Source organism: Larus michahellis, chromosome Z (assembly GCF_964199755.1).
Source record: "Larus michahellis chromosome Z, bLarMic1.1, whole genome shotgun sequence".
NCBI classification, from domain to species: domain Eukaryota; kingdom Metazoa; phylum Chordata; class Aves; order Charadriiformes; family Laridae; genus Larus; species Larus michahellis.
In genome coordinates, this window is record NC_133930.1 from 28263011 (window position 1) to 28289443 (window position 26433).

At 34.9% G+C, this 26433-nt stretch overlaps 1 protein-coding gene across 5 annotated transcripts in view; it reads right to left on the bottom strand.

Annotated features, from left to right (window-relative positions):
- FCHO2 (FCH and mu domain containing endocytic adaptor 2) overlaps positions 1 to 26433 on the bottom strand; it is a 94026-nt gene that overhangs the window by 31068 nt on the left and 36525 nt on the right. For all 5 annotated transcript variants that reach the window (XM_074569286.1, XM_074569283.1, XM_074569285.1 and 2 more), the window contains 3 exons: positions 13349 to 13393; positions 11456 to 11528; positions 7304 to 7328 (listed from right to left, as the gene is read on the bottom strand). In XM_074569286.1, coding sequence (XP_074425387.1) covers positions 7304 to 7328; positions 11456 to 11528; positions 13349 to 13393 — 143 coding nt within the window. The remainder of the gene's footprint in view (positions 1 to 7303; positions 7329 to 11455; positions 11529 to 13348; positions 13394 to 26433) is intronic.

Sequence of the window (26433 nt, forward strand, 5' to 3'; positions counted from 1 at the left end):
AGCCCCAAATATTTTCCTGATTTCTATTTCTAATTCTCTCAGCTAAGTCACGGGACACTCTGATGGTGCAGGAGCAAAACCTTTCCTAAGTACCAGTCAATACTTTAATATGTGAGGAAAAGCAGGTTACAGGTTGCAGCTTCCTCTCCCGCTTTGAAAAGGCAGCAAGCCTGCACTGTTGCTTTAGCAAAGAATATTCACATCAATTTAAAAGGCATGGATGAAACCTAAATACAAGTGCTCAAAATTGGGTTCTGAATTTTTCCTTTATACATCTCCATCACCATCCTGGATTTTCAAAGCATCTGGGAACTTCAGGTTAGTTCTGTTTTTCAGTTCTTGCAGGCAATTAAAAATAAATTGAAGATAATTATGTTGAAATTGTTTAGAATGCTTAGCTAAGCATTTAGTTTCATAAAAAAGCTTTGAGGCAGACAGAGACATCTCTAACATAATAATCAAAATTTTAAAAATGTACAAAAACCCACGCTTGTGTATATTATACAAAAAAGGATAAACTTGGATACACAGATACTTTCCTCATTCAGAACAGAAGAGCCCACTCATGGCTACGTATGCATAGTTAGTCTATGTGAACTGCTCAAATGCCTCAGTAAATTTATTCAAAAAACCCACAACCCAAGTGCCTTCAAAATGTAGTGATTTTTTCAGTTATTAATGTCTTATAAAAATGACAAGATTAATATTAAAAAGTGATTTACTCCAGTGTACCAATCAGTTTATTCTACCAGAAAGGAGGTTCTAGAAGGCGGTTTGACTAATAGAGATATATACAATATGGCCAAAATATACCTTACTGTTACAAGTCACGAGATATAACAAAATGACCTACACTGGAGAATTCAAGTGGACTAGCAAGGAACCACTTGACTTCACCTAAAATTTGAAGCCAAATTTAAAGATATATTCACTATGAATAGCTTTTGAATTACAGAGGAAGATAAACATAAAAATGCAGTTGTCCCTCTATTCGTTTTACAGATATCACAAATGGGATGCCTGGTACTTTACTAAGAAAGATTCTCCTCTGTACAGCTCTCTCAATATAGCACTTCTGAATTAAATGGAATGAATTTAAACATAGATCAAACTATCTGCTAAAAAGAGTAAGAAATACAAACCTGTATAGGAGATGCAACACTGTACCCAATTAAATAGTGCATGAAATTAAGGCCAAAAAATAGTCTTTAAACTCAAACCTTAAAATATGGAATATATAGATGCAATTTCTTGAAATACTTGTAAGATCTGGACTTCACTGCTATTTGATTTAAAAAAAAAAAAAAGAGAGAGAGAGAGAAGAAAAAGAACTGAACAAAAAAAAAAAGTAATAAGAGTAGGATCACACGGTCCAGTACCTTAGCTCTACTTGCTCAAATCAGGGTTCTTAGCTACGCTTGACCTCAGGCCGACCTTGTTTATATACCAAAATACACTAATGAAACTCGACATCAAAGTAAACAGAACAAAAACATATAGCTAGAGGGTAGGTACATTTTCCTGCAATACTACAACTTCTGAATTCTGAAATTATTTTAGTTGTCACATGAGGCAAATTTTCAATAGATCAGGATCATTCATTCTTAAGATTAATTGAAACCAACAAAAATCTTTAAATATACAACATTTAGTTTTTCTTCCAGCTGGGCCATATATGTAAAAGATATTATTGCTGGGCACATACAGCATGCACAACATAGCTGGCAAATCTGACTATTTTGATATAAAATTGTGACAGAATTAAGTTTGAAGAAGTTATTTTCATTGCATTATTTTTAATTTACTAAATAATCTCTAGGATAAAATAAATCTTTAGAAAGCACTAAAATCTTAAAGTTCTTAAAGTATTACATTTCTTTCTTAATATTTTCATGTTAATTATTTCTGATCTTGCAAAGAAATTTGAATCACGTATTCCTCAGCAATGGCACTTTACTGTGTAGCGTGTATTCATAACTTCAGATACAAAGTCAAAGTTAGTACATACATAACAGAGGTGGATGCTTTACAGATTAAGTTCTGAACACAGGAACTGAAAAATTCCTTGCTTCTTTTTCAGCCGGCCTACACTACCACTTTTTTCTAACACTACAGAAAACTTAATTTGTACTTTTTTTCCTATTTCTAAAATTTAAATACATGTAATTTAAAACATCTGACTCTACACGGTGTTTACAGAGTCAGAAATCATCTGCTTTGTATTTCCAGCATTGTAAATGATTCAGATTGATCTTGTACCAACTTATGATCATTCTTAAAACACCTTCTGCTTTCATTAATGAGATACCGAATTTATATTTTTGTGTAAACCAATAGAAGAAAAGGGTGGAAGAGATACTTAATGTACCCTTTTATTGACCAAGACAAATTGTGTCACATACAAGCAAAATGGTATCTCAAAATCTTACTTACAAATTAAGCAGTAATTTCAAAATATTGTTTTCAATATTTTGAATGGTTGAACGGTGAACGATTCTACTTTCTGAAGGATCAGAATTTTATTTACTAGTCTGAATTTTGTAACAGTGGTAGAGGATACAGCATGTTGAGAGAGATGCATATTCACAAATCTGATATTAACAAAGGCAATTACATTTACCTGACTAATTCTTACTCCCTTCTCCACACTGCTACAGCGACAGACCTGTATGTTATGTTGTGGAAAACAGTGCTTCTTTTAAGTATCAGTCACACAATACAGACAAGACCTGATTTGCCTACCATGCTGATCAGAAGAAAAACCTACAACCTTCATGCATACATGTGTCATTTTTGAACTTCAACACAGAGGAAGATTATCTTTGCAAACTTTGGGTTTCTGTAAGAAGTAGTTATTAATACAATGGGGATAGAGGTGTGGCCTAGCCCCCTACCCAAACACGTTATTTTATAGAAATCTCAATATGGATGTGAATTGAACTCTGCGGAAGTAATTGGAAAGGTGGACTTCCTTGGAAGAAGGTTTCACGTTCTGTTCTGTTAAGTGATTAAACATATAGCTATAAAAAACACAGTTTTCACTGTGTTTGCAGATGTAATACAATACATTACTAAAGGTATTATACAGTTCTAAATATATATTAAAAATTGAGGGCTTATAACTCTGTCTTTGCATTAGTATGTTCTACAAACATTCTGGGGTAAATAATTTTTTAAAGAAATAAAACATAAAGACATAACAAGTAACAAAGTAAAACTGCCTATACAAAAAGCATGAGGACTAAGCATTCTCCTGCCAAAACTTATTTTTTGAGTTTTGGTGAATACTTTCTCTCAGTTTCCTTGCTCTGTCCCATCTGTCATCCAAAAGCAATGGAAGAAGCCACACTATGACCATGTCATTAATTCCTCTGGGCTACATACAAAGGACAAGAGAAGAACACATGGAGCACACTGCAGTCTAGGTTTTTCATTTGGCCCCTCCTCAGCAACATTAGCACTGCTTACAGGTTGGTCATCGGTCAAGATGCAAAGAACGTTCACTTCAGATTGATTTCTGTCTATTTTCTCTTCTCCTGGGATGTCTATAGTGGTTATGAGAGCTCCTTATCGACTGTTTCTCAGGGTATGCTTCAAGATAACAGCGCAGCTGAACAGCTCACTGTTTGTTTTTCTGCAAGATGAACTTTCTCCCATTTTACTGAACTGGACTGACTTCCTATAATCCAGATGAGGACCAAAGCAAACTCAAAAGTAAGCAGTTGGAGCTAGTAGCCTGGAACACGAGAAAAAAGAGCCTCTCCACTTTTGACATATTTGAGATGTAAATTTGACTCAGGTATACCCTTAGGTTAAGGCACAGTTATTACACATTATCCTCCTCTCCTTAGGATGCCTATTAGCCCAAAAGACACAGAAAAAGAGAGCACCTTGTCAGTTTCTTCCATTGCCAGATATGCAGAAAGAAAAAAAAAAGACAAGTACTCAAAGTGTGCCTGTCTTGTGCTTTGACTACAAAGCCTCATACCCTGTATCAATAGCAGCTACCCAAAATATGCCAGAACTAAAAATTACAAAATGTAAATAAAAAAATTGATTGAATTTCACTAAATATAAGGCTACACTTGTATTCCACTAGTTTGAGTTTGATGGTTCAAAATTCAATCAGTTCCCAGCAATAAAAATGGTGCATAATACTATACAACCGTAATTGCGCTACACTCATATGTAAAGAGGTTAATGAAAAGTTTTGGATGCCTTGATATATTTGTTTGCACTCCAGTTTCCTACGGAAAAAAGCTTCAGCATTATGTTCAGTGCATCTATGTCTCCCTTCTTAATTACTTTTGAACTTACTGGACAATTTCAAATGTATCTGACAGACAGAACAGAGGACTCAAAGACAATTACATTACTACAGTCTTCATGAAAATAGGCAGTCAAGTAGAAGAAGGAGATCTGCAAATATCCCAACCAAGGGAAGGGTTGCAATCCAAATTCAGATCTTACTGGACATAAGTGGAACCTTGTAAATGCTTCCCCAAAAGAAAAATTCCTACTAGAGCTCATATCTTCCTAGAGATATGGCAAACCCACGGGAAACAAGACAATTGGTTCTGCCTTTAGAAAAACTTTCTAGGTAATAAACACACACGGAGCCAGACTTCAGTTGCTATCTCTTTCTAGTGTACACACATGTAACTTTCTGCTTTTCTTAATTACTAAGGCTTAGCTCAAGGAAGTTACATGTGTAGACTTGACATGTAACGACACAGGAATTTTGAATCTCATGACATACTGTCATCTATATTTAAACAGAGACTGCTTACTGAAGTGGTGAACCTTTTTAACAAAGACCAGTTCTCAGTTCACAGCTGCCTTCCTCTTCATGAGCGCACAAAACCCTCTCATAGCAGTTACAAAAAAATTATTTATAGGAAGTAACAATTCATTCAAATGCATCCCATTTTGCAATATATGTAATCTAGCAGCTACAAAAAGGATGAGCGTAAGTGGATGGCTTGCCACAGATAAATTTGAGAACTTCCATTTTGGTACAAAAGATGTGTTTTGGGGTCAACTGACAACTTTGTTTCCTGGAAACACAGAATACAAGTTCAAACACACTGCATTATACATTTTGGACTAGCGAGAAGGCCTTAAAGGTATTGACTACACACTATATGTTCAGAGATCCACAGCATCATATAGAACTGGTAGATAAAGTATTGAAGTAAATTCTTACTGGATCCTTAACTTCTAAGATTTCAATATATTTACCTCAGTGTTTATAAAGAATTGTAGCATTGTTATCTCTTACATTCCTTTCATGCAATTAAAATTCTTGACAAATAAACAAAAGCCACCTTTTTAAAAAAGATCATGTTAATAATATAAAAGCCAGAGATTTTCTGAGAGTGACCAAAGCTGACCTAAATAATTACTGAGACACCCTAAATAAGTGCAATTTTCTGAGGGCTGGTCCTCAGTATTTTCTAACAATCAAACACAAATGATAATTGCTTTCAAATTTTTTTTTCAATAATACTACTCCAAGTTAAATTTCTTGAAATGTGTAATTTATTGCAAAGATCTATACAAAACAAATCCTCACAGCAGTAACAACATAGGTGGCTATAATTATTTAGATCAAGTTTGAAAAATTAAACAGAAATCTTAAAGTAAAATAGAAGAAAAATGAAAAACATTTGAAACGGGACCTTCCAAAACAGGACACCAGCCTTAAAATGTATAAGCAGTTTGAGGTGCTTGTTCGTAAAGGGTGAAATGGATCTCATCCATGGTATGCTGCATCATTTTTCATGAGAATGACAGTAATGGTTTCTGCTATTAAAGAATTCTACCATTCAGAATAATACTGTTGCTTGTAAAAAGCAAGAAGAAATGATAAATGAAATTTAAAATACCGAATGCATTAATAAAATCTTGGCCATAAACAAGCAGAATGCAACAAAATTATCAGTTTTGTTGTTAGACACTATGAAAGTTAGATTTTTTTTTTTAACCAAATATAAATAACATCTAGACAGAACAATTAACTTAGATGATCACATGGTGTGCCTCATGCAGCCAGAAAGAATGACACACACATTTACAACTGAATTTTTTGAACTAATTATTTTTTAAAAATGTAGAGACCAAGGTAAGAATATAAAAATTGCAAGTCAAACTCAGTTGCGGTTCACTCCAGTGACTCAACGTGAACTGTCAAAAGATATTATTTCTATGAAAAGCCTGATAATTATAGGGATAGCTCTAAAGTTATTTTACTTTAAATGTACCCCAGAAAAGAAATTTGCTCTAATCAAGATGACTTTGCACAGGATAAAATAACTGTCTTGATAATGCTCACAAGGCTGTTCTTGCATATACAGTTCTATTATGGGGCAAAACTGACTTTTCCTTATTTTAGAAGAATGGTTCTACTAGATTTTTTCAAACCAAGTTTGTCAAAAGAAGTTTTAATATTAGGTACTAGAAGTCTTAGATATTAAATGCAAAGAAGAAAATCCACAAAATAGGTGAAGTTGGATACTTAAATAGTTTAACATAATTAGCATGTAAATAAATGAATTGAAAAACAAATCAGTCCACAGAAAATCTCTTAAATTATTCTGTAAATTATTCCCTACTATAGCTATAGAGAGCTGCAATCTCTGTTACATATAATTCAAGACAATATGCATGTTTAAACAAAAAGAAAAGGCTCAACTAAGGAAATAAAAAAGCATTAAGATATCAATTTAATTTGCAACTGTCACTTATTTGAATTTTATAAATGAAATTGTAAGAGATACCACAGATCGAACCAACAACAATGAAAAGCACGCTATTAATAAAGTGCATCTGGAGATATTGCATTTAAAAAGTATATTCTTACACTCTATTGACAGTGATAAAGAAGAACCCCATTGATATTAGAATTATTTTTCAAAACAAACAGTAGTAAGCAGAGAAACATGATGATGCAAATTTGGATCCACAATAAACTGAACCTTTTTCTTACTTAGAATCTATTAGCCAAAAAATTTAAACTGGTAACTTGAAAAATAACATAGCAAATACTTGCAGTAAAAATACCTTGTTTAAAACCTAAAACTGTTAGGAAATATAAATGTATTACTGAAACGTATTTCATATACTGCTAAAGATTATGTACTAAGCAAAATGAACACTTCAACTTTGTTATCAAAGTACTAAATCCTCTATCAGATAAATAATGCATTGCAGTGACTATATAGGGTCTGTATATAAGTTTCATGAGACTGTAGAGCTTGACAATATTACCATATGAATTTGTTTTGGAAAGAAGTCTACTTACAACTGAGTCTACATCTGGACACTCCCTATTAAAGAAAAAAATAAGAAAGAAAATACACAATTATAAAATGCATAAATTATTTTATTCATACAATTCTAGTACTTTCTTTAATATTTACAATTAATATGAAATGCTGCATTTGCCTCTCAGACTCTGTTAAAATTTTCATTCTAAATAATCCACATTCAACTGAATGAGATTTAAATAAAAACTGCAAGTTTATGCTCAAAACACTGCACAAGAAAAACTCAAAAGAAATGCTGAAAAAACAAATTCACATCATAGTGAAAAAAACAAAAAAAAACAAAAAAAAACCCCCAATCCTAATGAAATAGTCTACATGCAACTGCAAAACATTTTGGACAATAACCAGTTCTCAAAGAAATTAAAACTATTCTTAGAGGAAATCAGAGCTTCCCTCTTCTGGAATTTCATTCTTTAGTTGCATTTGTCAAGCACAGTTGCAGTCAAGCACTAGAAGATGCTGGAAAAAATAACAGAATACCCTCCTAAAAAGCACTTTAAAAACAAACAAACAAACAAAGGCATCAGCAGAAAGGCAGTGATTGCAGGCACATTATTCACAAGTGTTATATTTTTCTACTATAACTTTGATTTAAGCAGTATTACTTAAAAAAATGAATGATACTGATTCTCTGCGATGTTTGCAAAAAGCAGAAGCAATTACATTTATGGAATGCGGGAATACTTGAGTAGCATACAAGTCGTCTCTAATTTGCATCCTGAAAACTAAAGCTGTAAGTGCGACCGAACAACAGTGTTTTCATATAACCAAACTGAACATACTAAACATGCACTTATAGAAAACAAGAGGGGAAAAAAAAATTGCAATCTAAACCATCTTCTCTGAAAGGCCAAATGTGTTAAATGTAAAAACTACAGTGTCTTTAAAAACAGATATGAAAACTTGCTAACATGGAAACATTAATATGAAATTCAGTACAGCCTGTTAAGGAATTGACAGTGAGATGAAGGATCCTGTCTCCTCTGAAAGGCCTCACACAAAAGAAAACATATGTGACTAAGTTTCTAATCGACTTAGTCTTATCTCCCTCTGCTGGCTAAACTGAATTCATAGCAATACAAAGAGCTATTTTAGAAGTTATTTTACAGGTTGCAGAGACAAAGTAGTAATTAGTCTTCTCTCAAAAGATATAAGAAACAGATTTTCTGACATGCTGGTTTTAAAAAGTGTCCATACTCAAACAAGACAGCCTGAAGTCCATAAAAGTTAAGAAATGTAAAGGATGTGAGGCAAACTACAGCGAAAATAAGTCAGCCCATAACGAAGATTTTCAAAATTATCAAGCTAATAGATCTCAAAAAATAATGGCAGATCTAGTATTATTCAGAGGAGCTGAGGAGATCCAACGGCATCTCCCAGGATCCAATTCTTGAGATACAAAGGAAAACTCAATAGTCTGCAAATCCTGGTGAAGTGGAAAAAACCAGATTTTAGACAGATGTGCTTTTACATCACTAGATGCATGATCTTTCTCTTAAGACTGAAGAACTAGGTCATGTTCTGGTATAAGGTAACATTTCAGCAAACAGGGATTCTGTAAGGGAATTTAAGGACTGTAGATAAAAATTAAACAACCAAATCGCGTAAAGCAACGGTTAGAAAAAGTGAAATAAAGTGGAATCCTTGACTAACGTGTATAGTAATGCATAACAGAATACACTGTGTATGGCATTTCCCTGTGTAAAATCATTACTAGACACAACATCCAGTTTAGGTTTAAAAACTGTATTGATAAAAGGCTACAAACCATGAGAATTTTTCTAGATGTGGAAAGCACGCCCTACACAAATTAAATACGTTTACAGCCTAATTTAACAAGAGATTAAGAAACGACTTGACCTCTATACGTGCAGAGAACTTACTGACGATACAGTTTTATCATGTACAGCCTACAACAGGATCATCAGCTGAAGATTAAATCAGACAAAATTTAGACTAGCAAATAAATTTTTTAAACAACTACTAGAATGTTTTACTTAAGCACAGAATGAATCCTCTGTTATTTATTTGTGATGTTCCAGTTCATTTAGAAGTCATGGATTAATGCAAGAATCTCTGTAAAAGCCTATGGCATGTGTTACATAGGAGGTCAATATCATGCCATCATCTTTCTTTCTGACCTCAAAATCTATTCTTTTTTGTATTGTGTGTAAATATAGAAGTTAATAAAATAATATAAATCAAATTTCAGTCCAACTTGTTGAAAGCAAGGCAAATGCCTTTCCCATTTTAGAGTGGCTGACCTGATTTATATTTTCTGATGACATCATTGTGTCATGAAAATCAAAATTTTTTCTAGACAGAGATTGCTATATTATCTTTCTTTCAACATTAAATAAAATGTCTTTGGGAAAAAGCAGCTTTTAGAAAAGTATTCAGATACTACAATGGATAAGTATAGAAAGGTAGAATGTGTAGAAGTCAGTTTTTTCAGCCCTCAGTGCCCAAGAAAATTTTCTTTCTGTTACAGGTCAAAGCAAACATGATCTCTGAGTAAGGATACATTGAGTCATACACCTGGGAAGAGTTAATTTGGAGCTTCCACGCCTTTACTGGCTGCAGAAAACTACTATTAAGTGCCCTAAATCTTTGCCGGGGCCAGATTTCATTTCATCATCTGCCTAAATGGAAGGAGATGCTTGGATTGCAAGTTTTGTAACACACATGACATGAGATTAGCTTGAGTAACAGCCCATGTGGTAGCAAAATAATTATTTTGTTGGACAATAAAAGCTGACAGCTACAGAATTCAATCATACAAGAACACTATCAAAATCACTACTTTGCAAATAAGGAAATGCAAGACACAAAGGGCAAATAATCACAGAATCACAGACTGGTAGGGGTTGGAAGGGACCTCTGGAGATCATCTAGTCCAATCCCCCTGCCAGGGCAGGTTCACCTAGAACATACTTTTTTTATAACATTTTAATTTACTTATTTTGAAACTAAACATTTATCAGAAAAAATAATTCTTTGTAACAAAATAGTATTCTCAGATTACTGCTGACCAAAATCACTCTATATACAACATTTCTCTTGCTATTTACTCCAGCTTAATAAAGTACAGAAGAGAGGGTGGGTGAAAGACTAAATCACAGAAAAAACAGAAATATAGAGGAATGACTTTAAGAAACAACACTTTGGAGTCCTGAAGGCATCATGACAGAGAGAAGACAAAGCAGGGTTTAGAAGTGTATCACTATTAAAATTAAATATCAAAAGAAAAATAGCTATAAGGCATTTTGTACGTGCAAATAATTAGCACTTGCAGTTTCTACTTCATTAATTTTTCAGCATTTTATTAAAAAACAAGGCTGGTAAAATATTTTTCAAAAGTCATTTTAAAAAGTACGTATGCAGATGTTGCCTCTGAGAATATTTCTGTATTGCTAAGTTTGTCAAATTGCAAGCTATTTTCTGTTAAATCAAATACTTCTAATGAGAAAACACATCTAGAAATTATGAAAAAAACACACTGGAATATAGTGACCATAACTACTAATACACAGACAGTGACCAATCCATCTAAGAACTTTTACTCAAAGTCACTTTCTGGAGAGTTTTAACTCCTGGTAGACAGAGCACACGGAGCGAATATGGCAAAGAGTATAGCCGGGACATCAGTCATGAGTTAGAATGATGGTCTTTCAGAAATGAGTGTGCACATGATGTACTGAAAAAACATTCAAAGATTTTTCTGTCCTTCAGTACCGTACACAAAAATTTTTCTAATAAAAGAATAACTGAAGCTTCAATTCTGCAAACACAGGCAAGGGCTTTTTCCATGTACAGAGCTATTATTCCATTAGGAGTACACATGAGAATCACATTATCTACAATGTTCAAATGTAGAACAAGGGAGAACTAATTACCTGTGCACAGGAAAGAATGAAACATGAGTAGACTACTACAAATACATTTATGTTATTCCCTTAAATCTTTAGGTACAAAAATCTTAAGAAGCTGTGATGTTTTCATATTCATAGCATTCCTCTAAACTTCTGTTACAAATCCATTTTTTTGTTAAAAATCCTCTAATGCTTATCCCCATACTTTTACTAGTTTTCATACAAGACAAGGCTTCAAGATGGAAATATACTTACACAGATTCAGTATCTTTTTCTTTTTTCATTATTCCTGATAAACCAAAAGGCTTCCTCTTCCGTGGTTTTATCCCTATGGAACAAACACTTTTCACTTAAAGATCAAAGAGACAAGTATGTATTTAGCAATGTCAAACACAGGTGCATACCAATGCCAGTACATTTTAAATGCTGCCACAAGTGTTACAGAAATCTAACAGTGGAGATAGGTATGGAGCCAAACTAAGGGTACGTTATTGCAAACTGTTGTTAAGTAACACACCAATCAAAAAATTACACTAAAACACAGTTCAACACGTTACTAAGTCCTTAGAAAACTGATCTGCATTGTACATCCAACTGTCCAAGTTGGATATTCAGACTGTTACTTTTTTTTTTAAATAGAAAATGGGTGCACTGCCAGTTTTGAGGAAACAGGCTCTGATAACAGAAACTCAACAGGAGCTATTGCTCCAGCTGATCCTGAGTAGCCAATGCACTTGGATAAGAAACTGAACCCTGCCCCTCCCAGCTACTGCAGTTCAACACCCTGTTGTTATTTCCCTGCATGTTCCCAGTAGCTACAAGGCACTGTCTCTCCCAAGAAGTAGGATCTTGGTCCTGTAAAAAAAAAGTGGCTTTCCCACTGATGCCGAGTTCATGATTTCCCAGTGCTGTAGCCAGCTCTAAGGCTGGCTCTCTCTGAGTCTGGAATCATGCCTCCTCTCTGTCGTTTCTTCTCTGTTTTAGCACTCTGTACTGTGGTACAGAAAAACAGTTTGTTTTCCTACCTGTTTAATGTACTGAAATTAAAATACATTTAACTATTGCATCAGACGTACTGCCACGTCTGCTTCTCTCACCAATTTTTGGTGAAGCAAGGCAGGCTGACAAACAAAATGACTAAGTGCAAACATCTGATCCAACTAGTCTATAATTTTGTTTTGATGTATGATACTACCAACAGCATGCTTTTGAGCAAAATGGTGGAAATAATTTGGTTTCCAAAACTTAACAACTGGCAATTCAATCACATCATTTAAAAAAATCATTATATTTCCCTTTACAGAAATACATTACACAGCACATAAAGAATCTCTCCACACTTAGAAATTTTCAGGGTTAAATAACTTAAAACTTCTCAAATCAGGTAGCTGTAAACTCAGCCTATCTTACATTTTATTAGAGACAGAATTTGCTGCAAAATTATTTTTAAATGCTAGTCTGGGCTTTGTTTTCTGTTTCTGCCTTCTGCAGTCCAAAACAATGACATATAGCATATGAGAGTAGTTTCTGAACATGGATCGTCTCTGCTTCAGTCAAAAAAAATTTTAAGTCTCAGCTGCACTCTTGGCAACTTAAAAGTTGTCGGCTGCTATAGCTATACTGTCAACTCCTCTGTCCCAAAAGTAAATACATAGTTTATGCAAATAAAGCAGTTCTTAACCACTTAAAACAATCCCCTAAGCAAAATAAGCTATGCCAACAAAGAAAGGCTTTGTGTCCATAACACTGCATTAGACTTGGTGTAACTAACATGCTAACAATGGAAAGAGCCTGGGCCATGTTTTGACACTTGTAAATTAAGTTACAACACAGTCATAAGTGAACCAAATCCAAACCTCTGCAAAGACAGGGTCTTAGCCAAAGTATATTTATAAAACACACTAAACTTTTCTGACCTTTCTGCTTTAGGCTTGTAAAGTATTGTAGGTCTTATTTTTGTTGAAGCTTGTTTCTCAAAATGAAAACTGCTTTTTAGTCTACTGGAGTACTTTAAATGAAGACTGCTTTTTAGTCTACTGGAGTACTTTTAGAGTTATACAGATTCACTTACTGAATACCCTTCCCTCCACAGTTTCAGGTCCTTATCCACAGCATTCGTACATAAATAACTATGCTACAACAACTCACCTTCAACTGCACTGGATGTGTTACATTCTTCAAATTCAATAGGGCCTTAAAGAAATGACAATAAAGATAAACATTAGGTCAAATTTAATCTAAGATATTTTAATGACTATTAGTATTTCCTGGAAATATTAGATAATCTAATTATAAATTTAGGTGGTAACTGAAAAGCACAATTACCCTGCCAATGGTCCAACAGATTGCAAAATCATACACGTAGAGCAAATAATTAACTATTTTCACTCTTTCATACTGAAAAATTAAAATACTAGCGCACACTGTCTAAATACAATTCAGTTGCCTGTGTTATTACAACCACATGAAACATCTCTAATTGATGTCCTCTTCTCATTCAAAATTGCATTTATAATATAGTATCAGTGTAAAGTTTCAATTTATCTTGTTTTAATGAGCAAGAGCTATATAAAGAAAAATCAAAAAGGAAAAAAAGCATAGCTATAGCCTTAATTTTGAGATTCACGCTTTTGCTAACTCTGTATTGTTAGTTCTTCTGTTTCCTCTTCATAGCCAATTACCTAGACAGTTAAAAGTGGCACTTAGAATCTTAAACATAGCAATAAAGAATATAAAAAACCTTTAAAACATTGTTGAGACTAAACAGAACAAAAAAAGCAGAGCACACTACTTAAGTGCTGTATCTAAATAAATTCATTATTATGGCTTTTCATTACAGTTGACACAAGGTAACAGACAATTGTCATTGCAAAGTGAAGTCCTAACCCTCGTTCCTTCAATCTGCCCAGGCCTAGAATTTATTTAACCCCACTATGAGCCATTTTAGGGAGCAAAAGTGCAGAAAAAAGAGTGATTTTCTGTAGGACCCTTTTCAGGGAATGGCAGAATCACACCACCACTTGGGGAAGGGCAAAGCAAACAGAGAGCACGTGCAGGCAGACACCATTACTTTCAGACCATGCTAAGAATGAGCCTTTTGGCCCCTGTTTGGAGCAGCAGCTTGCAACTGTATCCACAGAAGAAAAAGGGAAAAAAAAGGTTTAGCATGCTAGCACTGTGAAAGAGGGGTTATTACTTATCTTTTTGTTATCATTTTAAGGGAGTGCACACAAGTTTATAGGCACATTACAGATAAGATAGCAGGGAAAAAAACCCCATTCCCAACTCTATATTTGAAGGCAGCCAAAATCCACCCCTCCCGCCCCCCTCGCTAAGCAACTACTTCAAGTGTGAGTTTAAAATCTTGAAAATTTCGTTTAAAACCAACTGGAAGTAAAGCAACTGTGGAAACCTCAAATATAGAAACTACTTGCACTCCTGCTGCAAAACACACCTGCTAGTAAATGCTCTGATTTATTTATCTTTATTATGCAGTTTAGTATGATTATTCATGAGCATCCACTGTAAAACCAAGAGCTGTGCAATTTTCAGGGTGTTTTCACATAAAACAAGAGGTGTACTTGAAAGCATTTTCCAGGATTTTCACTTGCACTCTTTTCAGAATGAATATATCATACTCTTAGTCCTAAAATAAATACCTGATATAAAAAGATCTCAGATACAAGAAACATGGAGACTACAAGCTTCAGTTTGATTTAAATAGTACAGCATACCAAATCATTCTGCTGCAATTAGAGATGCCACAATGAAAGTAAAAAATAATTTAGCTATGAATTAGAATTGTATATTACACAACTGGGATTAATTTGTATGTGATTCATGCAGTTAAGTACCTCAAATGGTTCTATTTGTAATGTAACCCCCAGTATGTACATTTAACTTTTGCAGTGCAAACTTGCGTTCAACTCAATATAAGCACTGCATTTTGATACCATTTCTTAAAACTGCAAATGAAAAAATTCATGCTTACGTCAAATAAATAGAAAGACAATTGAGAAGCTGATGACACAACTCAACACCCACTGATGTTAAGCAAACTGAATTATTTTAGACAAATTAGGTAAAACATACCAGATATTTTCTTTGAAATTCTGCAGACTTCTAATGATTATCTTTTTTAAAAAAAAAGGTGTGCTCAAAAGAATTACTTGTATTTATTGTAATTAAGACCAAGTCTGCAAAATTTTCCTTGCCAGTAAAAAAAGTTCTGCGTACTTGTAAAACTAGCAGCAGGGTGAGAATCTGAGACTAGGACCCATTAATATCCCATTTATCATAATGTAATTTTTTGGCCTCCAAATGAAGCTCTTGAGAGCAGAATATCAAAAGACCAATCTCAAATGACAGTCTTAACTGCCCTTTAAATTTAAATTATAAAATAATTTCAAACGCAAGTCTAACTATTCAATATACAAGATGAAATACAAATTCCTAACAGAGCTCTCATTCTACTAAATATTGTAAATACATGGGCATTTAAAGATGGTCTTCCAATCCCTTCTCCTTTGCTCTCCACTATATCCATAGTAAACCAAAGTCAGTGTGCTCCACAAATCAGCAAATCTGGGTATCTCACAAAACAAAAACCAGCAAAAAAATACAGAAAAACAGATTTAGAGAATCGTAGACATCTACATCCCCATACTGATTTCATCAACATTTTATTTTAGGAATTTAAACTCTATTGTTCAAAATATATTGGGCAAGAAATTCAGAAAAATACCATAAAACATAGAAGCTGAAGAACAAATCCATTATTTCTTCAGCACTACACTTCAGACAATACATTTTTCATCACTTTGCTAAGGATTCAACTACTTCTGTTTCTTGCTTCTATACATATTCCCATTTGGCAAGGAAAAAAACCCCAAAGCCAAACCAACTGCAAACACTCTTCCCCAAAACAAAAACAGAAGGAAAAAACTGTAAACAAGAGACTTAAATATATTTTTAGAGAAAAACAGTACACAAGCTTTTTCAGAATACCATCTTTTTCTTTATCCTTTCCAGCTACTAAGACTGATCCCCAGACTTTTAAGACTTTTACACTAATGATTAAAATAAATATTCAAGGCTCAGATAAAACTCATCCTTATTTTGGACCAGTACCTTTAACTTTCACCTCTAATACAAGCAGAAAGCAAAGATTTTCTTTAACAACACATCCGATTTTCTGTATTTTGTCCATTAAACTTGCCTAATGCCTGTCTTTGAAGGTGTTTTTTTTACAGTCTGATAAACTTTTTATTTTGAGAGACAAACATTCACACTTAATACAGAAATGCACGAAGGTCAGATTAGCACCTTCAATTAGATTTAACAAATGCTGGTTTCTCCCCCAAAAAATTCACTTCATTCTTCCAACAATGTATTCTTTTTTCATAGGGAAGACTATAAAATGCAATCTGAAAAAATCTCAGTTACTGAAGAAATGCCTGAGATAGTAATGAGAGAGAAGCTGAGCAAAAAAAATCAGTAACCAGGTCCCGCTTTTTACTAAGGTCTATGAAGTTACCTTGGAAATTTTAAATACGCTTTCTTCTTAATTATACCTACTAGCTTATTTTGTGCTTCACCAAAAATGGGCAGAGTTATCATAGGAGTCCCTTCTCCCCCCACGCACTCTCTTTCCTCCCCAGCATCTACTAGCTGCTTTACTGCTGTAAAGATAAATAACAATCATGAAAACAGCATTTTCTTACATCAAATTGTGTGAATCAGTTACAATTCGAAAGCATCTTTTGATCCTAACTTACTTTCCCTACTTAACTCAAATTTCTGTGGAGCACTTCATCCTTTGGAATCTCAGAAGTTCAAGACGCCAGTGGCTATCCTTAATGAATTCACAAGCATTACATAATAAAGTTCAGCATTTTCCTCCAATGGCCAAAGGTGTTCGCTGGTTTTGTACAATTTGTATTTAACCCTTCCCCACCAATATAACACATGCTCCATTATTTGCTTGCAGCAAAGGCAAATTCATACATTTTGCCCTTTTGAGAGGAGTAGAGTGAAATTTGTAGCAGTTTTTAATTTTCTTAGAGTTTAGTTCTGTAACTTCAGTTCTCCCAACAGTTCTGCTTCCTATATGCCTGCTGTAAAGAGTACCATATTTTGCCCGGGGAGTAGTATTTTTAAACCAAAATAACATTACAGAAATAGCCATTTTCTGTGGCGCTCTATGGCAAACCAATTTAGAAAACAGGATAGCTGTGATGAGCTTTGGGTAGCCCACATAACAGCTGGAGTCTCCTGTGGGCAGATGCCTTTGTACCCAAAGATGTAATAATACCCAAGATGTAAATATACCCCAGCCAGAAGCGTGTACTGTGACCACACTGTCTCCTGTTAGAACCAGCTGCAGTCTCCTAGCCAGCCAAAAGGCCTTAGGCACACATTGCTATGGGAGCGCAGCATCAATAAGGAATTCAGATGCTTTATTAAGAAATTCCCCTGCATTGACCACTGTACTTGTGTATATGGAAACAAAAGCATCCGCACTAGCACTGCAAAAAACTCTGAAAAACCCTTCTTCTCTGAACCACGGTAACATCTATCTTTCTGATTCCTGATTTCTTAATCATTAGATGGTAGTCGAAAACTCCCAGTGGGCTGGAGTTAGTGGAGATTGACAGACAGGTGTAACATATAGATGCAGGTAAAAGCATGCAAACTCATGTGCTGGTATCACAATAACTCTTGTAACAGCTACGCAAAGATTTTAAGGTGGATGCATCACCTCTTCTCTATGAGGCAGAAAAGTTTTCTTAACAGCCTTGTGCCCAATGACTGAAGTATAGACAAAGGCTTAACACCAACAAGGATTTCAGCTCAAAATCTGGAAGACTATAATGGCCAAAATTTCTGAAGCAAGTGTATAGATTCACTGCCTGTTGCAACATCCAAAGAAATAAAAGCAGTTATTTCACATTTAAGAAGTATTGCTGATGTTGGGGACTGAAGTCATTACCTGAAGCAGTCTCTACAGTCCCTGGCATATGGTAGCCCAAAGCACTAAAAAGGGCCATCTAGATATTGCCATACTGCAATAATGATGATAATAATGATGATAGTAATGATATTCTGCTGTACTAAAGTCAAAGCTTTGAGATTTCCTTTGTTCTTTTCCTCATAACAAGACCAGACAACAATGTGAATTGAGATGGAAGCCTATTCTCAGGCATTAACATGAACACAAAATAAAAGCAAATGCTGGAACTAAACCAGCATTGTACACATCAAAAATACATTTTAAGATTCTTATCGGGGTAAGTAAAAAGTTATAGCTGAGATCTAGTCCAACCCTTGCAAAAATCTCTGAATTAATGTTCTGTTGGTTTAAGCATGGATAGTTTCAGGCTCAACATGACCCTTTTACAGTCTGGTCGGCCTGTTGTTATATTGATCCACAGAATCGTAACTATGGCTTAAGCATCTCAAATACCTGTACAGAGACTTTAAAGTATTTCTACTGTACACACACAGAACAGAAAAAAAATAATATAGTGCATAAATGAAGGTTAGCATTCAAAACAGAAAGAGATATGAGTATCTAGTGTGATTTCAGTAACTTAAGATACATACCTAGCTACCAGGATGCTAATGAGAACTTAGTATTCTACAAAGGGACCATGCATCAAAAATCAGTAAGCTCCTCTAACTGTATGTAAACATTCCCACCAAGCGTCATCCTAAAGCATTTTCCAAGGCAAGCTGCTGCGGCTCACAGCATTCTACCAGCCAGGACAGACATGGACATCAAGAAAAGGCAAATGGTTTTACAGACACATGGAAGCAGACAGTTGCTATTTGACAAGAAACTGAAGCAAATAAATCAGGAATGGGTCATTTCTTAGGCTCTTGAAAATGAGAGAGCTTTGGTTTGCTAGAACAGAAAAGGCAAAAGGTAATCTGAATAAATGGAAGATTTTTAGTTTAATTTATCTAGTAACTTACAATAAGTGATACTGGCATAAATTAAGCACCAGTGAGTCTGCAGCTCGGGATGCATCCAGACTGCTTAGAAAATACATGTAGTGTTTTTCTTGTCACAAGAGGCTTGTGAGTATGTGGGCTTTCATGACACTAAGAGGCAAAGAGGATGGCTAACAATAAGGAGATACTGATCGTATTCAAAGATGAATGAAGAAAACGTAATTGCACGGTAAATTATATTACAGTATCTACTCCATATTTAGCCCATATCTACGGGAACAGTATTTTCAGAGTATACATACGGCAACTACAGAAGAGAGTTTATAAATAACAACCTTACAACTGCTACTTAATTTATCTACAAAGTGACACTAATTATCGTGAAGACTGTCAACTTTGTTGTCAACTGCCTTGAAAAGAGTTACAAAACCTATCTCCACAAAACCCTAGAGATAGATTTTCTAACCTATTTGTATACCTCTAACACAAAACCTCTGTGAGGGAGAAACTGGGAGGATGTTTTGCTGAGGTCAAAACAATAAAATAATTTACACTTCCCTCAATAGAGGGAAAAAAAAAAGCTTTACTGTTTGGATTCTTAAACAAACAAGGCAAATACAAAATCCAACTACTATTACTAGGAAGGAAAACATAATATTATGTCATACCCTGAAAAAGAGTCCCCAGCAAGTATATCAATGAACTGGAAAATCCTGCAGAGCTAAAAAGGTAAACAAACCAAGAAGCCAACAAATCAACTAAAACCTGCTTTACGTTTGCGTTTGCTTTTGGTAACTGTCTCCTTTCTAGCTTAAGCGAGGTATGCGTAACAGAAAGAAATATTATCCCACCCAAGCATATATTTTTATTAACTACATTTAAACTTCAACAACTGCAAACACTCAGACACTCAAAAAAAAAAAAATCTGCCCTTCCCCCCACCCTGAGGAATCAGTTTACACACACGCATGCACACGTATAAACATTAACATATCTGTTTCAAGCAAAAGCTTTTAAAAAAACTAAGTAAATCTGTACTTGTAGTTACAAATACAATAACAAACCATATTCTTGTTTTTGATAAAAACAAAAGTTTGTCTCTTTGAGTGTAAATCATGCATGAAAGGAGGACATTTTTTTTTTAAACTGCATATGCTTCACATGCTGCTTCAAATGGCAAAGCTTTGCGTGCCTGGCTCAGTGCCAGTTGACAGCTCAGCTGGATATCAATGCACATTCTGACCCCCCTTGCAGCGTGTCACTTCTGAATTGTTTCCGCAGTAGAAAGTTTATTCAACCTCTCTCTCAAATTCAGTGGACCGACCATCATTCTGCTATTTAATCATAGCAGAACAGGTTATTTTTCTGACAGCACTAAAGCCAGACAGCAGTTCCTAATGAACAGCTTGATACAAGTGGAATTTCGACTGTTTTAGCCTCAATTAATTCTGCTGTCAAAACAAATGACTGCTTTTAGTGTTTAGATGTTAAGCTGCATCACAAAGGTCAATTTTGTATGTACACAAACATATAAGCAATCTTTTTCTTGCTATCATCTGATCCTGTGACATGTTTGTCAAAAAAATTTCAAGCTTGCAAATTTAAAAGACAGGAAGTCAAAATGTATTTTCTCAACATTACTGTTTCTAACACTAACTTCTTGTTTTTATTGCCTGTCCAAAAAAGAGAAGTGATTTTATAAGAAGATAAGGAGAATTTTATTTCTCCCTGGAAAAGGACTTCTTATTGTAGCTTTAAAAAAAGAAGAAACAAAACCAAATTCAAGCAAAGCTTATTTATTAAAATGAAAACTGAAGATGAATGGCTGTCACCATCTTTGAGGTAAATAACATATTTGTGATACATTTATCACAAATTATGTACTTATTACCAGTCTGCTGCAAGCAAACAGTTCGTGGACTGGGTCAGCTCTACTTTGCCAAAAACAGGAGAAGGGACAGAGAATACAACCGGTCTGTTAATAAGCCAATCTGTGGGAAAATATTGAAATAATACTGGTAAAACTGTATCCTTTAATCTAATTCTAGAAATACAAGGTTCTACCACAACAATCACTGTATTTCTGACTTCCCTTTGTTAAATCCTCAGGATTACATATCAGTCTAGCTGATATATAGCCTCTAGAGATGTTAAAGACTTGACTGAATCCTCCTTTTTAAAAAAACTGATGTTGAAAAAAATGGTTCTAGGTATTCCTTTTGAAAAAGAAAGAAAGACTTGATAGGGGCAGCATAAATAACTCCAATTATCAGTAGCAACATATGTAGCATTTCCAAGGAAAGTCTCTTTTTAGAGAAAAAAATTAACATTCAACAAAGCACCTGCTAAAAAGCAATCAATTCTAACCCTGATTCTGTTACTAGGCTTCCAGCCCTGCACTCAGTTCACCGGATCAAAAGAAACATTATTCAGGCTCTTCTGGTACTGTCGGTACAAGCTCTGTGAATACAGCAAGCACACTACTCTCAAGGGGCAGCACTTCCATGTGGCTTGCAGAGTGAAAACAAAGCAGAAAAGGATCATAACCTGAGTAGCTTTAAAATAACTACTATCAAATAAGATGTTTATCAGCAGCAAGGAGAGAGAAGATTTTTTTTTACTCTAAACTAAAAAGGTGGCAAATGTCAGTTACAAAGAAAATATTTTTCATTGTTCAGATAACACAGTAAGTTTCAACAAGAGACATTAAACACATACCTAAGCCAAGGTTTCAAGTTAGAGATCCAACTAGCTTGCAACACCTGAATATGACAACACCGGAAATTTCAGCCACAATTTATGAAAGCATGAGGTCTGTGAGCAGCAAAATTAATGTCAGCTAAGACACCAATCTGCAAAACACTACATTCCCCAAGTCCCATTCTCCACACCATTCCCAGTCCCTTTTCTCATCCTTTTCTACTCTTCCCCTGCTTTACACTCAGCTTCCCCCGATATTTCCTTTCTGGTTGCATAAACAACAGGATGCGGCTGGTTTTGAACCATCCACAAGCTAAGTGGCTGTCGAACATGCATGCATATGTACAAACACACACTCAGCTGTCTGCTGGCTCTCCAAATGAGTAACTTACATCATTACAACTGCCTTTCCCTTACACGGCATGACTAGTTTGGGTCCTTCTTCTCTACCAAACTCCTCATTTTTATAAAGTCTTTGGAACTTCTACTTTCCCATCCAATTGGGTTGAAAGTCTTCTGAAAGCTATATGGGTATGTAGGGAAAAATATTAAGGAGCAGCAGAACTGCATAAGTCTAGTCTATAAATATAATTAGCTGTAACAAATGGCTCTGGCTGACTGCATGGTGCATGACTCACCTGCTGAAGGCAGACCATGCAAATGTACAGTGGTGAAAGAAATGCACAGACACATTGAAGTAGTTTTCTTCTTAAAGAAGAGTCAGCTAAGATTTTGGAACACTAGACAATGTAAATATGTTACATTATAGCACTCATCTTTAAAGACTGCTTCAAAGAATCGTGTCTTTATTAACAGTCACACACTGTTGCGCTAAACCAAGACGGTATGGTTTCTTACTGAAGTTCTGAACTTAAAACCCATTAAATTGTCAGAGGTTAAGATGTTTAACAGGACCTCTTTCCTAAGAAGAAAAAGGAAGATAATACAATTTATAATAACCAGAATTTTTCAGACAGAAAAAATCCTCTCCATAGGAACGTTTTCATGCTTTGTAGTGCTTTGAAAGTGTTTTCCTATTTACTTGCACAGAAGATTAATTTTGTGGGAAAGGAAGAAAAGTATACGTGCTTAATCCCCTCTCCATCCCAACTGTAAAATGGGAAGTATTAATTAGCATATGACAGTTTCCACACATGCGGCATCAATAAGCAAAGGAAGTCAATGTGAAATTCTTCCTAGAGTGCCTTTTCTGCAGCTTATGGCAAGTACAAGACACTTCTTTGTGGGGGAAGAAAGTCCAAACCACAGGAATAACATTGAGAGACATATTATTGATTATCACAAAATCTCCCTTCCCCACATTTATGCCCAAAGAGCTACTTGGAGACCAAGACAGTACAGGTTTGACTTTGAAATATGTCTCAGCATTTAAAGACACAAAATATGCATACTATTATCCAATGTTATCCATAATAGCATCCAAGTCAGTGGTTGCAAAGAGGACAAATGCACGTGACAAGACCTTGATTTTCCACTCCTGTCTGTTCTTCTTGAACCAGGCTAGCAAACAGAACCACACAATCTCCTCTGGAGGATTGTATCAGCTGTGTCAGTCAAACAGAGAGGGACTCTCTGAAACTAAATTCCCAAGGCTTAGGAAGAAGTTTAATGATAGTAACAGCATTTCTTATACTGTTTTTCTAGATTTTTCTACTGTTTCTAGTTTTTCTTTCTCCTGAAAAGGGCAACCAACAGAGAAAACTCTTCAAAACAAATTCATTTCAACACTAAATAAAGAATTTAAATTACAAACACTATTAACAGAAGACAGGAATTTGAAATTTTATTGTTATGGCTAAACCTGGGCTTAGGTCTGGGCAGCTAGCTCAATTAGCTACTGCTTTGACATTTTCCTTTTTCCTACCCTCATACTATTCAGGCAACAGGTCAAGGGGTACTCCACTGTACCTTACGTTGCCAAAATGCCGACAAATCAATATCCATCACATAAAATGGAATTACTGACACAGAAAGCCACCCAGGTGATCTGTAACAATTAAGACAACAATAAAAAGATAACGAAGACAAAGCAGAAAAGATCCCGCACTTCCTGAGAACAACCACGGACACACAAGGTCAAATACAAGTCAAGTGAGAATTCATTTTTAAATGTCAGAATAAATATTTGTGTTCTAGAAAGAGTATGACATAGAGACCTAGTTGAACAGAGAGTCAATTCAATGCAGAAGTTGTCCAATGGTAGTTTGTTCTGATATGATGTACTATCATATCGCAGTATTATTGTTAATGAAATTCTGAGCTAATTAGAAGCGAGACCCTGTGCAACACAACTTAGTGACCACTAATGCTAGAGAGACATATTATATGCACAGTTTAGGACTTATTTCATTTTTATTAGAAAGGTAGAATATCAGACAAGATAGGTGGTTTTGAGTTTGTTTTTAAGTCCAGCTTTACCTTCCTGTGTTTGTTTCCCTAGTTTAAAACCACCTTTTTAGTCAAAAAGCTTGTGTCACAAGACTTAAGCCACTGCTCTTCTCTAACGTTGCAGGCTACTAAGAATGAACTACATGTACAGATGGTTATAAATAGGTTTCCAAATCTTTCCAGATTTCAAAGAGTTTCATTTTTTGTAAGCTTTATCTCCTGATAGAAAAAAAATAAAAGAGAGAAAAGAATACACTTCTTCCTTATAATTTTGCTAAGTACACTTCCCGTGAAAATTTCATGTTTGAAAGATCAGTTAGCTAATGGCTAGTTAATTCTGCCCAAAGAATGTTTCCTATTTTAAAGGAAAAATAAATTAACCCCCACAAACATTTTCCTCAATATTAATTCCATATAAGGTTATGGTATTTTATGTAACTAAAGTACAGGTCTTAATTTACTTTATTAGCATAAAACATGTCTCAGTATGTTACTTCTATTCTCAGGTGTTTAAAAGCTCTTCAACAATTTTTGTTACTAGCATAGTAGCACGTATCCTGCATACTACTGCATTTTCTTGTGACTATCACCTAATTAATATCTTTTTCCTACTTAAGTTACTGAAATGGACATTGCTTTGCTCCCATAGCCCTGAAAAATTACTCGCTTGAGGCTGCAACTGCTTTTGTTTGTTTGTCTGTAGCAAGAAAATTCAAGAGGACCCAACAGTACTTCATCTTACTGAGTGTCCAAGATCATTCAAAAATCCAGCTTTTGCCCTGTTTTATCTACAGATGTTGTCTAAGTATTTTCATCAATGCCACTAGTCTTCCACTTGCATTAAGAGACTTTGGAAAAAAAAACTTGTACAGTTATAACTCTCCAGAACATTAAAAAGAAATAAATCACAATCCAAAACAAGTTTGCAACTTAGGTATATGTAACTATCAAAAATCTATGCTGGCAGATGAGACTTCATAAAATTCACGTCAGCTTTGGCAGGTTTGTTGTTTAGGAAGGGACCCAAATTTTGCAGGCAAAATAAAACAGACATCTAGGACAGGAATTAAGACACATTTGTAGGTACAGCTCTTGACCTTGCAGCTCCTCATCAAAAACAGCTCTACAGCACAGGACCCTTAAATACTTTTTTACCTGCCTCAAGCCCAGCTTCTCATAAAAATCCTCAAAGATAGCCACACTTAATTTCTTCCATTGAAATATAGCAATGATCTGCCTTCCTTTACAAAGAATACTTTTCTGAATTCTTTGGATACTGTCCGTGTTGATAAACTAAACTCATTCCTCAGTCTCTGTTTAGAATTATGTGTGGGCACAGGCTTTGAGAAACTGTGACACTTCAGGCTATTTATGCACCTTATCACAAATGTTGACAGCATTAAAATACTCACAATATTTACTGAAAATATAAAGAAAATCATTTATAAGAACATAAAATAAATACTTGCTTTGTTACACTTCCTTGTGCAAAAGAAGCTCAAAGATGTCATGCAGAGCTGTTCGAAAACTAGCATTAACCATTTTCAGTGTTTATTTCCAACTACTTTGTTGCTGTTCAGTGTCCTGGCAAAGCATTTTTATAAATGCTATAAAGTATTATGTTATCAAACAAACCCACAGAAAAAAATAAATGCCACACCCAGGACTGTTTCAAGTCCTTTTCTCAAAGCAAAGTTCATTATTCAAGTACATAAAAAGCTAGTAGCTTAATCAAAGCAAGCTTCAATACTCCACGGACCTTGTTTTTCCTCTCAATCTCTGGGAAAGGACTAACTTGTTTCTAAAACTTCTTAGGAGTAATACAGTTATTCTTAACTCTTTTTTTCCCTACTTTATCCTGTTCATCTTGTACATTTCTTCGTTAGATAGATAACAGGTAGTTTAACATAACACTAAATATGAATATTAATATAGAGGGAGCACAACTGCGCATTTACAGTGTTTGCACTAGCTTCCCAGTTGTACTACAGCTCTCTTTAATGCTCTTGCATTCACTTTGAAAAAAACACATAAGCAGTATGCTCCACAGACATTTAGGACTAAAATGTGCACATAAGCAATTAGAAAAGACCTGATAGCATGTCACAAATTCACACCAAACTTTGCACTAACCCCCCCATCACCACCAACAGACAGCTACATAAAAC